General features: G+C 44.5%; 1 protein-coding gene across 1 annotated transcript; it reads left to right on the top strand.

Annotated features, from left to right (window-relative positions):
• Positions 1-2,880: 2,880 nt before the first annotated feature.
• LOC120701116 (histone H1-I-like) lies at positions 2,881-3,373 on the top strand. The gene is made up of 2 exons (XM_039985273.1): positions 2,881-3,221; positions 3,298-3,373. Exons 1-2 carry the CDS (start codon positions 2,881-2,883, stop codon positions 3,371-3,373), a joined length of 417 nt encoding a protein of 138 aa, XP_039841207.1.
• Positions 3,374-16,549: the final 13,176 nt, after the last annotated feature.

The following is a 16,549-nucleotide window of genomic DNA, read 5'->3' as shown; positions in this document are numbered from 1 at the left end:
TTTTATCCTCTGTGAGCACACTTTGTTGTGTCTTACAAATCTTTTCCATTAGTCCTTAACCCTTTAGTTAATCGCGACTAGATCCCTGAAGCATCGTTTATCCCATAGAATCGTCGTTTTAGCTCCGTTTTCCGTGTTTCTTGCGCCTTCGTAACCATAGCAACGAGCCCTATCCTTTAGTACATTCTTTTAAAGCCTTTCTTTTGTTATGGTGTAATGTTCTTAGTTGTATCTTTTTATTTGCTTTGTATGTTTGCCCATGATTGCTTCGAGTAGAAGGATCATTGATCGAGGATTGAAGAATCAAGATTTCCAAGTGAGCAAAAGCTGAAGAGCACTAAGAGTAGCTTTTCGTTGGAGAAAGGCAAGTGACCCTAACCATCTTTCTATCTATGCTTATTTACAAGAGTACTTGATTTAATTGGAACATGGAGAACCACCCAGGAAAACCGTACAACCACAATACTATATGGCTCTGGTCTTGGCTAAGTAATTAGATGAACTATATGTTGTGTTGGGGTTGTTCAGCTTGGTGGTTATGAGTTTGTGTTGTGGAGCGGGTGAAGGAAGCTGCGTCTTCTGAGGGACCGCACGGCAGGGACCAACACATACATATAGGAATTCTTTGTAAAGGCCTCGTAGCGTCCCTATGCAATCACACCTCGGAAGTGTGGTATTGTGCCTGATCAGCACATATGCGTGGTTGGGTTCAAAGTTCTTCGGAACTTTTACGCGAATTGTGGTGAAAGTGTACAACCTCTGCAGAGTTAAAACTAATCGGTTAGCCATGCTCACGGTCAAGAGCGGCTTGGACCCTCACATGATTAATAAACTTAAAGATGGAATTAAATCATATTCTGGTTATTTCTTGTGGCCTTGCTGAGTACCAACCATAAATGTACTCACCCTTGCTTACTGCTGCTCAGAAGGAGAAGGTGTATAAAGATTTTTGAGGATGTTGCTGAGTTCTAGGCGTACGCCAGTCGATTGCCTGTGAAGTTGAAGCCATCGTTTCCAGGATAAGCTGTAAACTCTGATAGTCTTTTATTTGTTTTAGTTCTCTTTTTCGTGATACTATTACTGATTATTCACTTATAATGTCTCTATATGTATGAAACTTGATCCTGGCATACATATTGCTATGCATTCGGTTTTGTCCTTAAAACCGGGTGTGACAAAAACCCCAAGATTGCTGTTGGGGTGACATTTGAAGATAGAGACACTTTCATGAGAGCTATTAGGCAGTATGCTATTCTGAATGAGGTTGAAATTGTGGCTCGTTATAATGAAGCAAAGAGATATAGAGGATATTGTAAAGGCAAGAAGTGCAAGTGGAGAATATATGTATCACAACTGCAGGATGAAAGGATATGGCAGATTAAGAAGATGCCTAACAAGCACTATTGCAAGAGCACAAGTAAAGTTGAGAACAATTGCATGGCTAATCAATTCTGGGTTAGGGATAGAGTAATCCAATGGTTGAGGCAAGATCCCACAATTGGAGCTTCTACTTTGAAGACCAAGTTGGAGGAGAAGTACTTGATCAAGTTGTCATACTGGATTGTCTACAATGGTAGGAGATTAGCCCTTGATGAGATCTTGGGCAAATGGGAGGACAGTTTTGACTATGCTTTTGCATTCAAGGTGGAGATAGAGAGAAAGGCCCCTGGCAGCATAGTAGAGATAGATTGTGAAAAGGTTGGGTCCAAGATGAGATTTAGCAGGATGTTTGTTGCTTTGAGGCCATGTATTGATGGATTCAAAAATGGGTGCAAACCATATTTGGGCATTGACTCCACTGCTCTTACTGGAAGGTGGAAGGGGCAGCTAGCTGCAGCTATAGGCATTGATGGACATAACTGGATGTTCCCCGTGGCATATGGTGTATTTGGGTCAGAGACACAAGATAATTGGGGCTGGTTCATGAACAAGCTTGCAATGGCAATTGGATCCCACCTGGACTTGTCATTTCAACTGATGCTGGAAAAGGCATTGACATAGCAGTGACAAAAGTCTTTACCAATGGAGTAGAGCATAGGGAATGCATGAGGCATCTGTACAAAAATTTTAAGAAGAGATATCGTGGAAAGGTCTTTGAGAAGAACCTATGGCCAGCTGCGAGAGCTTACAGGAAGGACATATTTGACAATCACTATAACATCATGAAGGCATCATCTACAAAAGCAATGAAATGGATTGAGGACAATCACAAGAACTTATGGGCAAGATGTTACTTCTCTACAGCTAGCAAGTGTGACTATGTGACCAATAATATTGCTGAAGCCTTCAATAACTGGATAAAACACGAGAAAGAACTGCCTGTGATAGAGCTGATGGATACAATTAGGCAAAAAAAATCATGGAGAAGTTCTATCAGCAAGAACTCTAGCCATGAAGTTAAATAGTAAAGTGCTGCCACACATAATAAAGGCTCTCAATGCAAAGAGTAGAGGACTGGTTGGATATTCAATCCATAAAGGACTTGGTCACATGGCTGAGATAAGTGGTGTTTATAGGGATTTGACATCTTGGAGACACACTGTTAATCTGGAAACAAGAACTTACACCTGCAAGAGATGGCAGCTCACTGGACTCCCATGTAATCATGCAATCAGTTTGATATGCTCTTATAGGGGTCTAGAGTTGGAGGATTATGTCGACAGCTGTTACTTTGTGTCAAAGTTCAAATCAGCATATGAAGGTTGGATGGAACCAATACCAGATAAGAGCATGTGGCCTCAAGTACAACTAGAATTCAAGTTGTGGCCTCCAGTACTCAAGAGGGCAGCAGGTAGACCAAGGAGTAGGAGAATAAAATCAGTTGCTGAGGGTGGCAGCAGGAAAAGAAAGAAATGCAAGAGATGCGGTAAGTTAGGACACATGCAAAAAACCTGCAATGAGACGGTGTATGACTCAGATGATCCACCTCCTGCACAACCAAAACCAAAGAGGGCCAAGAAGGAGAAGGTACCAGCCAGCACAAGTACACCTAAAAATAAGAGGGCCAAGAAGGAAAAAGTACCAGCCAGCACAAGCACACCTAAAAGCAAGAGGACCAAGAAGGAAAAAGTACCAGCCAGCACAAGCACACCTAAAAGCAAGAGGACCAAGAAGGAAAAAGTATCAGCCAGCCCAAGCACATCATTGAAGCTGCAACATGCACCAACAGCACCATCTAGTCCATTTGATCTAAACTATAGTCCTGGGGCACTAACTAGAAGGTAAACATCTATACTTTTTTTTTTAATATCAACACCTGGACTTAATTTTTTCTCTAATCTTTGTTTTCTTTCACAGCCGAGCTAGGAAAATTATAGTGGAGGAGGCTGAGGTGCATGGAAGAATGGCCCTGGACCATCTCATGAATGTATGATGTGTGTGGTTATTTGTGTGGTGTAAACTGACTAGTCTAAAGCTTTTTAACATGCCAAATTGATGTAATTTGTGACATGTTAACATCTTTTGACATGCCAAATTGATATAATTTGTGACATGTTATTGTGCCTACAAATATTGTCTTGAATATTGTGGCTGCACGTCTGTTCTATGGCTACATATATTGTCTTGAATATTGTCAATTATGCTACATATATTGTCTTCAATATTGATACTACATATATTGTCTTTGGAAGGCTCACGTATGCTACATGGCTTTCGAAGGCTCCCTTAAACTGCTAAGGGTATTTTGATCTTTCCACATGATGTTCTCGCACCTCTCAGCAAGCAAAAGAGTTGTTTAATGGGGGTGGTGTGCTACACACAAAATGAGTCATTCAGAGTGTGCTACAGACTAATTCAAGGAGTATAGTGTGCAGCGCACAAAATCATGTTTTCGAAGTGTCCCACGGATAAATTTCCCAGCAAAATATGCATGGATGATGGTGCAACTTGCATTATTGACTGTCTTGTTTGAATGACCTCTCTTCATCACCTGCTCCATATATATATTTCTCTCCATCCTTTTTCAAAACTTGAGTCATGAAATTTCGCCGGCCGTCTCGCACACAGAATGTGCAGTAGTATTGCTGCAGTGCCAGTGCTTGCAGTGGCTATAGCTAGCCGCTAGGTGGTGCAGTGCGGGTACGGGACACACAGAGGCATATGCAGGGGTGCGGCGCGGCTCCAAACGCAAGCCGCCAACCCCCCGGCCGGGGGGCTCGGGATCGGAGGCCGGCCGCTAGCATAGCATGCAGCTGCCTGCGTCGTCCTCATCGGCGCCGGCGTGCATGGCGGCCGGTGCGAGAGCCGAGACAGAGAGGTGGTAGGTGTGGACAAAGGAATACCACTACCAGCTCACACTCAGCCCTGTTTAGTTCTTTATCTGTAAACGCAAAAACACCGTAAACGCATTATTTTGCGAATTTTTTTACTAATTTAAAGTACTAAATAAAGTCTATTTACAAAACTTTTTGCATTGATGGGCTGTAAATCGCGAGACGATTCTAATGAGTCTACTTAATCCATAATTTGCAACAGGGATGCTACAGTAACCATCCGCTAGTTATTAATTAATTATGGATTAATTAACATCATTAGATTTGTCTCGCGATTTACAACCCATCTATGCAAAAAGTTTTGTAAATAGACTTCATTTAGTACTTCAAATGACCAAGATTTCTTTGCAAATTTTTTTTGCAAAATGAACTAAACAGGCCCTCACTCTCTTGAGCCAATCATCAGCCAGCATGTCAGGCTCACCCGCAGGGTGTCGTTGCCCGCCCGCAGGTCTACCCAACAGGGACAAGAAAACAACAAGAAGAAAACAACTGACACCTGGAAACCCCAAAATGTTTGATTTTGAAATTAGCTCCGTTCCATCCATCCATCCAGGCCCAGCTCCCGGCTTCCCTCCAACTGTCCTGTTCCCGTTCCTGTACACGGAAAGGGACAGCACAGTCACGTGGGCCGCATGGGCACCTGGCTGCTGGCTGGGCCGTGGGCCGTGGAATTCAGTCAGGAGCAGGTCTGGCCGGACAATTTTTTTTCTTTGGAAAAGATTGTGGGGGCACGCTGATTTACGGTCTCACGGTCGATCTTTCGACCATTCTCATTTTTTCTTTTTTCAGTAATTTTTTTGTTGTTTTCAGATAAAATTTTGCAGATAATTTTTTCAAGGAAAAAATTGGTGAGAGTCGAAAAAAATTGTTGAGAAAAAATTGAAATAGATATTTTTTTGAGAAAAAAGATTGAAGAATTTTTTTTTGCATTCAAAATAAAAAAAATCCGGGTCAAAAAGTAATGTAAAAAATTTTCCCATCAAAAATAGAAAAAAGTTTTGTAAAAAACTTTTGCAACCAAAAAGAAAAAAAAGCACCGCTACCTCGCGGAGCTCGCCGTCGCCGCTGGGGGCGAGCAGCCATTGGAGCTCGCCGCAGCCACCTCCGGGCTCATCCTGGGGAGCCCGCCGCCGGGCCGCCTCCACCCAACTACGCCGCCGCTGCCCGCGCCTGCGCCCCCGCCCCGCCGCCGTCGCTCCGCCCAGACGCTACGGATTAGTAGATGCAGCAGCGAAAAGAGAAAGAGAGAGCGGTAGACGAAAGAGAAGAGAGAGGACGCAAGGAGTCAGGAGAAAGATAGGGTCTGCCGCCGGAGGTGGGTTCACCACGTGAATCACTGGACTGGAAATTGACCGTGATATTGTTTGCGAACGGGCAACCGTAAAACCAACACCGGGAAGATTAACACTGGGAAGATTGTGGCCGGACAGATTTCGGGCCTGAGGGGAGGTGGGCCGGTGGCCTACCTAGGGGAAGGGGAGGGACGATGGGTTGGGCCAGTTCGGCTCAGAATGGGCAGGACCATGGTAAGGGAGGGAGAAAAGAGATTTTGGGCCCAAATTTCAAATGGGTTCCGATCCAGAATTGATTTCGGACATACATTTATTTACCACTACCGTTTAAGCTTTTTTGTTCTTCCAGATGTGAAACCTAAACGAGTTTGAATGAAACGAAAAACAAAATGTTTTTTTCTTCAAACGTAAATATTGTGCAGGCAACATGCATGCGGCAACAACTGTGACAACCTACGTCCTTCCACCCACTCTTTTTGTTTACAAAATAAAATATCGTATGATTTATATTATAACCTCAGTTGTCGCTTCCGACTGACCGTTACAGATGCATTTTACTCGCACAAATGTACCGTCGGTTCCAAAAATGGCTACCCGCAAAAGAAAAAAAAAGTTACCAAAAATGGCTGTAGAGTGCTCCTCCCAGTCATCCATGTTATATTAAAAGTAATGATATCATAATTTATTCTGTGAATGACAGCTAGTACATGGGTTTCCTCTGCATTTTATTTTGGACTGAAGATTAATACTTTGTACCTTAATGATTGACACTGCTAGAAAACAAGTCTTAGGTCCACCCCAGGTACGAAGATGAACCGGTACCTATGGTAGCATAGGTACCGGTTCATCTTCGTACCGGTACTTTTGGGGTGGATGGAATTTATGGATGAGCCTTAGGTACCGGTTGGTATTATCAACCGGTACCTAAGGCTCATCATAGGTACCGGGTGGTAACTTTTACATTGGTACCGGGTGGTACCACCAACCAGTACTAATAGACGAGCCTTAGGTACCGGTTGATATTACCAACCGGTACTTTAGAAGCCTTAGGTACTGGTTTGTATTACCAACCGGTACCTTAGGCTCATACATGAGTTACTTTAAAAGAAAAATATCTCCTTCTCAATCAGAACTGCTGTGTAGTTGAGATGGTAAAGGAGCAGCACGAGAGGCTAGAGGTCGTGGGTTCAAATCCCATCCAAAAAATATTTTGCGTGATTTAAGAGGCCATAGGCCAATGGAAGCCTAAGGCACCGGTTGAAAAACCCGGTGTCTTAAGGCGAGGCCATTGGTCGCGGTTGCGGGGCACCGGTTGGGAAACCGGTGCCTTTGGCCCTTCTCAGCCGGTGTCCAAGGCCCGTTTTCTAGTAGTGCGAAAAGCAATTTAAGAGGCCATAGGCCAATGGAAGCCTAAGGCACCGGTTGAAAAACCCGGTGTCTTAAGGCGAGGCCATTGGTCGCGGTTGCGGGGCACCGGTTGGGAAACCGGTGCCTTTGGCCCTTCTCAGCCGGTGTCCAAAGCCCGTTTTCTAGTAGTGCGAAAAGCAATTGACATCAGCCTTAACATAAATAGGTCATACTACGCGACGTATTTTTTCAAGTTCCTTTCGTTTTTTGTGCATATATTTTTTTTCTCTTGATGCGATCTACACAGTGACTTAGAGGTAGTTGAGTTGACATGGATGTGGCATGTGAGCTTACAACGACTATGTATATATGTAACTATGTAAGAGTAAGATGCATGCATCATTATTGTCTGTTCAAAGCCATATATATTCTAGGGATCAAAAGGTAGATGTGATCAGCTGAATGGCCCTCTATTGAAGATGCACATGCATGCCACTCGCAGTGATAATATTGTATAAGACGTGGAGAAATATATACAAGTCCTATTGTTGTGATGCGATCTGATGACCGATTGGCAGGTAGTTCAGATCACATGGTTGTGGCTTTTGAGGTGCATTGTCTGAACAGATCTGAACTGAACAAAAGTTAGGGTTCCATGTTTTTTTTAAGTTAGGAAAAAAAAAGGACTCTACTTGCTTGGACCATTGCAAGTGGGCTTTGTGCTCTATCATGCTGTTGGCCGCATCGGGCGGAGGCCAGCTCTCGACTTGTCTATTGAACGTGTATATTTTTTTACTGAAAATAGTCCGATCTCGAACATTCACATGTAAATATTTACGACCACAAAAAACACATATGGCCATAAAACCAGAAGCTTACATAAGTACTTAGACTCCAAATCTCCAATCGAGAAACAGAAAAAAAGAAATAAGATAGAAAGTATGAAAGACAAAGCTTCAAATTTCTTTTACGTCATTTCTTCAACCTTGCTTTGGTCCTTATGCAGTAACAAAAATCTCACATCAACTGTCTTCTTAGAAACTCTTAATGTAAGGATCGGCGATGGTCCGGTGCCGTCCGGTCATCTTGCGATCTAGAAACTGCACTAAGGGCCCCTTTGGCATAGATTCAGCTTCACCTCAATTAGCTTCTGAAGCAGCTTTCTTGGTGAAGCAGCTTCTCTGGTGAAGCTAAAGCTGTTTTGAAAAAAATATTTGGAGAAATAGCTTATTCCTGTTGGCTGCAAAAGAAGCTCGTTGAAGCCACGATTTCCAAGCTTCTCCACCGCAGTGTATTTTGGGGTGGGCTTTATGGTGTGCTTCTTGAGAGAAGCCGTTTAAAATATACCCCTTTGGCATAGCTTCATGTGAAGCGGTCCATGAAGCCTCCCAAGAAGCTATGCCAAAGGGGCCCTAAGTCGATCTGTACTACACACACACAGATCAGGCGTTGCCACTGGCCCACTGCTCCAAGCCGACCAAGGTGTCGTCATCAAGGACTCCAAGACGACACCTCAAGAGGAAAGCAACATTAAGATGCCGCCGCCGCCCGAACCAGTGCGTCGGTTCTTTGGTTTTCACCTGGATTTGTCTAGGTAGGTTGAGGTCCTCACGGTATTGCCTTCAAGAAGGAAAACGATGTCCATTGTTAGAGCAAATAATGCAACGGAAACCGGCCCGGCCCGCTATACTCACAGCCGATGCCCTACCAGGCCTAGGTCCACTGGAGCCCAACCAACCAGGGCATATGGTCTAACTCAACCCAAAAGAATAGCTTAATGGGTGAGGATTGCCCCACCTTATATATTGTGCTCCCGGTCATCAATTTCTGATGTGGGACTAAATCTAACAATCTCCCCCATCACACATCAGGCCCAACTCTTCCATCATATACAACCTGTGTGATCTTCCACGCATCATGTGTGACCTTCCGGAGATGTTCTTTGGCTCCCCCATCACCACCATGACCTGGAGATATTCCAGATTTTCCATTTTTTGGCTCTAATACCACTTGTTAGAGCGATAGTGGGCCGGACTAGTTTTTGCTGCGCTATCCCTCTAACAAGTGATACAAAGTATGACCCAAACTGTATCTCTAACCTACCAAATTACAATTCAAGTCCAGTCCTAACCAAACTGTACGCATATCCAACAAACTCCACCTTGGCGAATATGCACGCCACCTTGAAGCCGTCCATGCTCGAACCTCCCTGTACAGAACTTGAGTCATCTCCCTTTGTTGCTACCTTAGAACAGCCCGACGAGGTTGATTCCGCCATCTCACCAACCTTCGGACAGAGCACCGCCGCTGTTGCAATGACATCCATGACTCCACCTTCAACAATGCTTTCCATCAGTTTGTATTGGTGTGCACTTGATTTCTCACCAACTATGACTGTCTTGCCTTCTCACATGACTCTCAAGGTCCTCTTATCAGGCGCATCTGATACAACCATCTTTCATCATGCAATAGCCCAAGCGAAATTAGATTCCTCTATAGCCCCGGCACATGCTTGAAACCCTTAAGTAGCATCTCATATCCATCACACATATTGAATTTGATATCGCCCATTCCTATGATACGATAACCCGAATCATTTCCCAAGTGAGCAAGACCACCATCCTTCTTAATGTATGACGAGAACCACTCCTTCTTTGGTGGTGTATGAAATAATGAGCTTGCTGAATCCAACAATCAGTCAATCATGCTTCACAAGACGTTTCACTTGATATATCGTGAGAACATCACCATCACTATCCGAGTCATCTTAATTTTTGGCAATCATCACACTTGCGGTTCGTCCACCCTTCTTCATTTTCGGACACTCAGCCTTTTTATGTCCCCATCCCTTCCACTTATAGCACTGCGTCCCCATTTTCTTCATGTTGCCCTTCTTATCTTCATCATTGTGATTATCTTTGACTACAAAAGTACCTTTTTATGTTCCCATCCCTTCCACTTATAGCACTGCGGCCCTGTTTTCTTCCTGTTGCCCTTCTTATCTTCAGCATTGTGATTACCCCTGACTACAAAAGTACCTCCAAAAGAATCTTTAGATAAATTGTTCTTCCTCCTTTGCTCATGACTGAGTAAAGCAGTAAAAATTTCATCCACCTTAACATCCTCCTTGCCATATGTCAGTGTAGTAACCAAGTGCTTATAATACCTCGGCAACGAATACAAAAGAATAGTAGCCCTGTCTTCATCATCAAACTTCACTTCGACCTTTTCAAGATCATGTGGCCTTCTAGTACTCCACATATGACACGTCATGTGCCTCCATGTTGTAACCCCATGCTCCGTCCCGCCGTCTCCACGTCTGGATGCATCCCTATTGATTGCAGCTCATTGATGGGTGTAAACATACCCATCGCACCTCCTCGTGGATCTGCTCCCTAAACATACCCATCGCACCTTTTCGTGGATCTACTCCTCGAATTTGGCTCTGGTACCACTTGTTAGAGCGACAGCGCCGAGCCAACGCCTATTAGGCCTAGGTCCACCGGAACCCAACCAACCAATATCTAGGGTCTAATTCAACTCAAAAAATTAGCCTAATGGGTGAAGACTGCCTCACCTTATATGTTGTGCTCTCCAACTATCAATTTTCGATGTGGGACTAAATCTAACACTCATAGTGTCGTCATCATCTGTAGTCGAGGACCAAACTAGACTTTCACCCTGAGAGGTTGTACAATAAGAAGCAGTGCACGATGACCGGTGACCACAGTAGCTCCACCAGCATGTCCATAGGGCGCCCAACACATCCCAAGCGGGAGGGAGGCGATCGGAGGCATGACCCCACGGCAGCCACCGGTGGCCACGATAACATCCATGTGTGCCAAGCCATGGCCTAAGCGCTAGCTTGCCGTAGCTCTACGATGGAGGAACTGGCCTCGCTCACCAGCAGGCTTGCGCGGCTGCGTTTTGCTGCCTGGATTGAGTGTGTGCGCCCGCACATCCCGGTAGCACTGTGCCCAACTCCGGCGGCGAGGCAAACGCCGGATCCAACCGCTATCGCTCACGACTTGTGGCAGAACCGCCCGACATAAACCGGCTTAAGTGCGCTAACCATCGTTGCAAAGGCAATTAGGTTTAACTCGCACAACAGACGGAGCACATCGGAGGTCTGTCGGGTAAATTCCCGATAAAACCACTTAAACCTGGATCGAACAAAGCAGCATAACTCACGCGAAGGCGAGTCCAGAGATTACAACAATAAACCATAAATTACAACACAGAGTTTAACTTAACAGTAGAATTACAAACCAAGTTCCAAAATTAACAAAGTACTTTTCAAAGCCAACATATAAGACGTTCACCAGAGTCCTTATTTTAGCGGAAAGTAAACACCAGAGCTAACGACGATATGGATGTCTCGAGAAAGCCCGATACAAGACATCACTCATTCTTGTCATCATTGGCCGGGGACGCATCCCACTCCACGGACCAACCAGGCGGAAGATTGCAAGGCCAGGTTAAACTGGCAATCATGTCCTCAAAAGTATTTCCTGAAACAAAATGAGCCACAAGCAAGGCTGAGTATTCTAATACTCAGCAAGGCTTACCCGACTGAGGGTATACTTAGCCCTTTATCTAGACATGCAAAGCTTTTGGCTTGAGGGGTTTGTTTTGCCGAAAAGCAGTAGAGAGTAGATTCTTAATTTCATATTTTAGCTTTCAGGTTCTAGTTCAATTAACCATTCTAGGTGAGCATCTATCCAATAGCATACATGGTGGAAACAATTATCTTTCATCAATCAACCAACCAAATTCATCATCATCATCATCTTCCACTTCTTACTCTATGTGGCAAAAGGGTTAAGCAGTCTCAATAACCGGTGAGAAACGGACGATTCGAATCGAATTTGTTAACCTGGCCAGGCAGACCTAAACACACGTCACGTGGTTACTCACAGAGTCACACGTGCAACTTTTCCCTTCAATTCCCGCTTCACGGAATAGGCCCACCGCCCTCAAGTACAGCAGTACGACGACTCTGTACTCGCCATTAGCTAGATGTGAACGAGTTCAAGACGGTGGGGAGTATATTCCGGTTGTGGTTCAATCCAGTACTTAACCTTACCGATTACCATATTCTCGGCATGTGATTAGTACGTTCAAACGCTTAACCACCACTACCACACACTGCGGCCTTATCACTTTTCACTAAACAGACGGGGCATCCAGAGTATCACGACCCCGCCCGTAGACCTTATAGTGGTAGCAAGTAGTAAACAATCAATTTCTATAATTTCTCGCGAGTGACCGGAAATCACTCGACTTCTACCGAACCATTAGCATAGCTAACTAGCGACCTACACATACTAGTGTTCAAGCATTGGTACCTAGGATCATGCAACTAAGATTTCAGTCAAATCCTGTAACTTAAATGCACAAGTAGATAGGAACAATAATAAGTTGCATAATTTAAAATAGAAGGACATGCTCCGGGGCTTGCCTTCCTGGGCGTAGCTGGATCTGGGCTCTTCCGAACTCGGGTTCGGGTCTTCAGTAACTTCAGTTAGATTCACCTGAGCTTCACGCTGCTCACTCTCGGACTCGAGCACCAGCTCGTATGATCCGTTAGTGAGAGTAGTAGTATCTATATGAGATGCACATGGGTGAGTTGTGATGATAACAACTTATAACTTGCTTCACTATAACATTGTAATTCAAACAAAACCCAAAGTTAAAGAGTGAAACACTTCCATTCATATTTTACTGGGCAATCGTTTATAGAGTAGTAACTCAACATATCTAACTACACAAGACATCAAGATCAACGGCACAAGAAAGCTATACTAACTTCCTAAACAAGTGGGAGTAGTTTCATATAGCAATTAAATCATGGTTGGTTAATAAATCAACAACTCAGCACACATACAGTAGTAAATTCAACAAAAATTACATCAAACAGAATGTAAACAGAACTAGCTATCTTGCAAAACTCATCCCAAAACTTGTAGCCATTTAACCCGAACAAATCATGTAATCAGACAACTCCTAGAACAAGATTGAATTATACAGGTTAGACCAGAGTATAAAACAATCTCAAACTTTAACAGTAGGTCTAAAAATGGGTGAATTAGCTACTGTGAAATTTTCAGGATTTATTATACAAATAATTAAATAGGAGAAAATAAACAAAACATACATCAGTTTAACAAGATAAATTTTTAGATCCTGTTCTAGTCATGAACTGGGGCTCAAACTCCATGGACAGTCTAAACTATTCAAAAAGAACACTCAGAATTATTTTCATGATTTATTATCAACATAAACTATTTATCATAATTAATATCTACTAAACAAACATTAAATCAAAGAAATAGCTACACAAATCTAAAAATATTGAAACTTGGACAGGGATGCTCATTTAGTATTGGAAATACACAAAAAAAGTTTCATACATATATCTAAGTCATAACATCCAGAAATAAAAAGCAAAATATTTTACTAGATCTAGCCAAGACTACGCTTTCATCTAGTTACAAATGTCAACTGGTGCTCAAATTTTTACACAACACTAAGCATGGCATGTACTACCTACCAGCCAAAAATCAGATACAGACACTGAGTAGAACTCCTAGAATAATTATAGTCTATGAAATCTAATCTTTTTCCTAGATTAAAATACAGACAGAAAATAAACATATGCATATAAAGAAAGTTGTAGATCTTGTTGCAAGGATTCCAAAACATTTGAATTTTCATTTTTACGATTTTTCTACGAATTTCTAGGAATTTTCAAAGTTTGCTGTTTTGAGTTCCAGGCGTTTTTGCACTTGCCCCCCTGGAATTTGGCTTCTTCTCAGGGAAAGTCCCTGGCCGCGAAACAGGAGAGATAGGGCGGCGCCATTTCCGGCGTACAGGGTCGCCGGCGGTAGGGGATTCGAAGGGGAAAAGAAAGAGGGGAGCCAGAGCTACCTTTGGAGGGGCTCAGGGCTCGCGGATGTGGGCTGTGGTGGTCTCGCGGCGGAGAGGGGTGGCCGGCGGCGCACTGAACCGGCGGCGGCGGCGTTCCAGCGGGGACAGGAGGGGGTGGCCGGGTGCAGGAGGTTCAGGGCGGCGATGCGGAGCTGGCTGAGGGGTCTGTGGGGCGCGAGAAAGAGCGGAAGAGGGAGCTCCGCGGGAGCCAAGGGGGCGGCGGCGCAAATGGCGGCGGCGACAGCTCTGGTCGCCGCGGAGGGCTCGGCTCGGCGCGTGGAGCAGGGAGGGGAGTAGAGGGGGAGGTAGAGAGCTCGCTTGTGAAGCAAATGGAAGGGAGAAGAGAGGGCAGAGGGTGATGCGCGGACGGCAGACTCGGCACGGCTTCGTCGTGGCGGCTCGGGGTCGAACCTCGGCGTGCGCGCAAACGGACGGCGACGCGTGGCGATGAGAAGCTTCAGGAGGGCACCAGGAGCGCGGAGAGGGCTGGGGCGTGGCGAGGGCGCGACTCGTGGCCAGCGGCCTCGGCGTCCAGCACCGAACAGGGGAGGGCGAGAGGGGAAAAAAATGAGAGAGAGAAAGAGAGTTGATTGATTCAAAAAAATCACTTTTTTTCTCAAAAATTCCTTTTGAAACTTAGAAAACTTCAAATACGAAAGTTGTAGAGAATTTAAAAACCTGCCACTTTTGTTTCATGAAAAAGTTTATTCGAGCAAAGGTTTAAAAGTTATTTTGAAATTTCCGAAAACTATAAAACAAAACACTTATCATTTCATGTAATTTTTGTCACTTTTACCCCTAAAGTTCAACTGGACATTGATTAATCTTTTCATGGTGAACATGTCTATTCATTTTCATAAGCCTAATTGCATTGGTTTGAAAGTTATTTGAGGTTCCTGACCTAGGCACACATACACACATACACATACATATGTTCTTTTCCAAAAAGAAATGCATAAATTAACTTTTTCTTGTTTATTTAGCATCAAACCACATTTAATATTTCTCGCTTAGCATGTTAAAACTATGAGATGTCACACGACTCACCATCACTGACACCATCATCGCCCTGAGGGCCAGCCTCCATGACTCACCGTCATCGACACCATCGCCGCCCTGAGGGCCAGTCTCCATCTCAGTAGATTGCGCGGCGGCGCAATGAGCGCGCCCTCCGGCGGCTCCACTCTCCCCCAATTCCGTAAAGGGAAATGCCGAATCCAGCCGCTGCCACCCACGATGTGCCGTCGCCATCGCCGTTTTGAGGGTCAAGCCTCCATCTTGAGCAAGCAAATCATGTCAGAGGATGAGAGAAAAAAAGTGGGTTGAAGGTGCCTCGCAGCCACCATCCTCACCGCCGCACGGGCTTTCAGCGGCCGGCTCCCTTGATGGCGTGGCAGGGAGGAGGCACTACTACAAAATAGGCCTTTGTTCCAGGCCATTTGTTCCGGCAGCCTTTGGGCCCGGGACAATAGGTGGTTTTTGTCCCGGGTCCAACGGCTAGCCGGGCCAGCGGGGGGGGGGGACAGGGGTCTTTTGTCCCGGTTGGAGGCACCAACCGGGACAAAAGGATGGCCATTTATCCCGGTTGGTGGCTCCAACCGGGACAAAAAGCCCGCGTAGCCTTTTGTCCCGGTTGGTGGCTGTCTCCAACCGGGACAAAAGGCCTTGGCCCCCTTATCCCCTTCCCTCTCACCCCGCCCGAGCCATTCAGCTCACTTGTTTCTTGCTGTTCTTGGCTCGGGAGAGAGGAGTTCTTGCTCATTTCTTCACCACATTTGTGAAGATCTTTGATTCCCCGTCCATCCATCAGTGCTAAAGGTTTGGGGCTTGTTTTTCTCTTCTTCCTTGGCTTGTATAGCTCATTTCATGCTTTAGAAATAGAGAAAATGTGTAGCTAGCTCATTTCTTGGACATTTAGCTAGATTGCATATGTAGGTGTGATTTTCTTTTAGATTTAGATGAGTATGTGGATAGTAGAAATTTTTAGAATGAGTGTAGACACTTCATGTGATGTACTTGTATATATGACCATATTGTGGATAGTTGATTTTTGTATTCATGAATGAATTAATGAAATGAGTATATTAGAATTTTTTTGTATTATGAATGGATTATTTTGACACTCTTGTGATGTATTTATTCAGGCTCACATTGAAACCATCTAGAAGCTAAAAGAATCTTTATTTCGAAACAAGTATACGTCGTTAATCTCCATCCAATGGTGATGGCACTACCTTTCGGGGATACACGATGCGCTATAAGGACGTCGCGAATTGGTTGGTCGCATCACCAGCACTTCCGATTGATAAGAAGACAACATTTGACGCAGTCAGCATGACCGTTGTTGTACTGAGAGCATATCAACGAGCACGCTGCCTGTGCCAAGTGCTGTGCCTATTAATCGTAAATGTTGGTGCTGCGACTGGCCGATTGGTGACATCCTTGTACCGCACCGTGTCCCCCCGAAAGGCAGTGTCATCACCGCAGGGTTGAGGTTATTGACATATACATTTTCAGAAATAAAGGTTTATTTCTCATTCAAGAAAGCGCATTATACTGTTCTTCAACAATCATTCTTGGTTGACCCATATAACGAGGAACACAAGAAAATTCTGCTCTCCAATTTCCCGGAAAAGTCTCAGGCATGGATTACACGTGAGCACATGAACACTTTCTGCAGCTGGTTGCGGAAGCATCTAATGC

This window comes from Panicum virgatum, chromosome 3K (genome assembly GCF_016808335.1).
Source record: "Panicum virgatum strain AP13 chromosome 3K, P.virgatum_v5, whole genome shotgun sequence".
Classification (NCBI taxonomy): domain Eukaryota; kingdom Viridiplantae; phylum Streptophyta; class Magnoliopsida; order Poales; family Poaceae; genus Panicum; species Panicum virgatum.
The sequence above is the reverse complement of the archived record's forward strand: the minus strand, read 5'-3'. Positions and strand labels throughout refer to the sequence as shown.

What these genes read in the sequence shown, in the direction of transcription:
- LOC120701116 (XM_039985273.1), top strand. Translation starts at nt 2,881, where the DNA reads ATGCAAAAAACCTGCAATGAGACGGTGTATGACTCAGATGATCCACCT. An exon ending in CCTGGGGCACTAACTAGAAG is followed by an intron (nt 3,222 to 3,297) that starts GTAAACATCTAT and finishes TTTCTTTCACAG; the next exon opens with CCGAGCTAGGAAAATTATAG.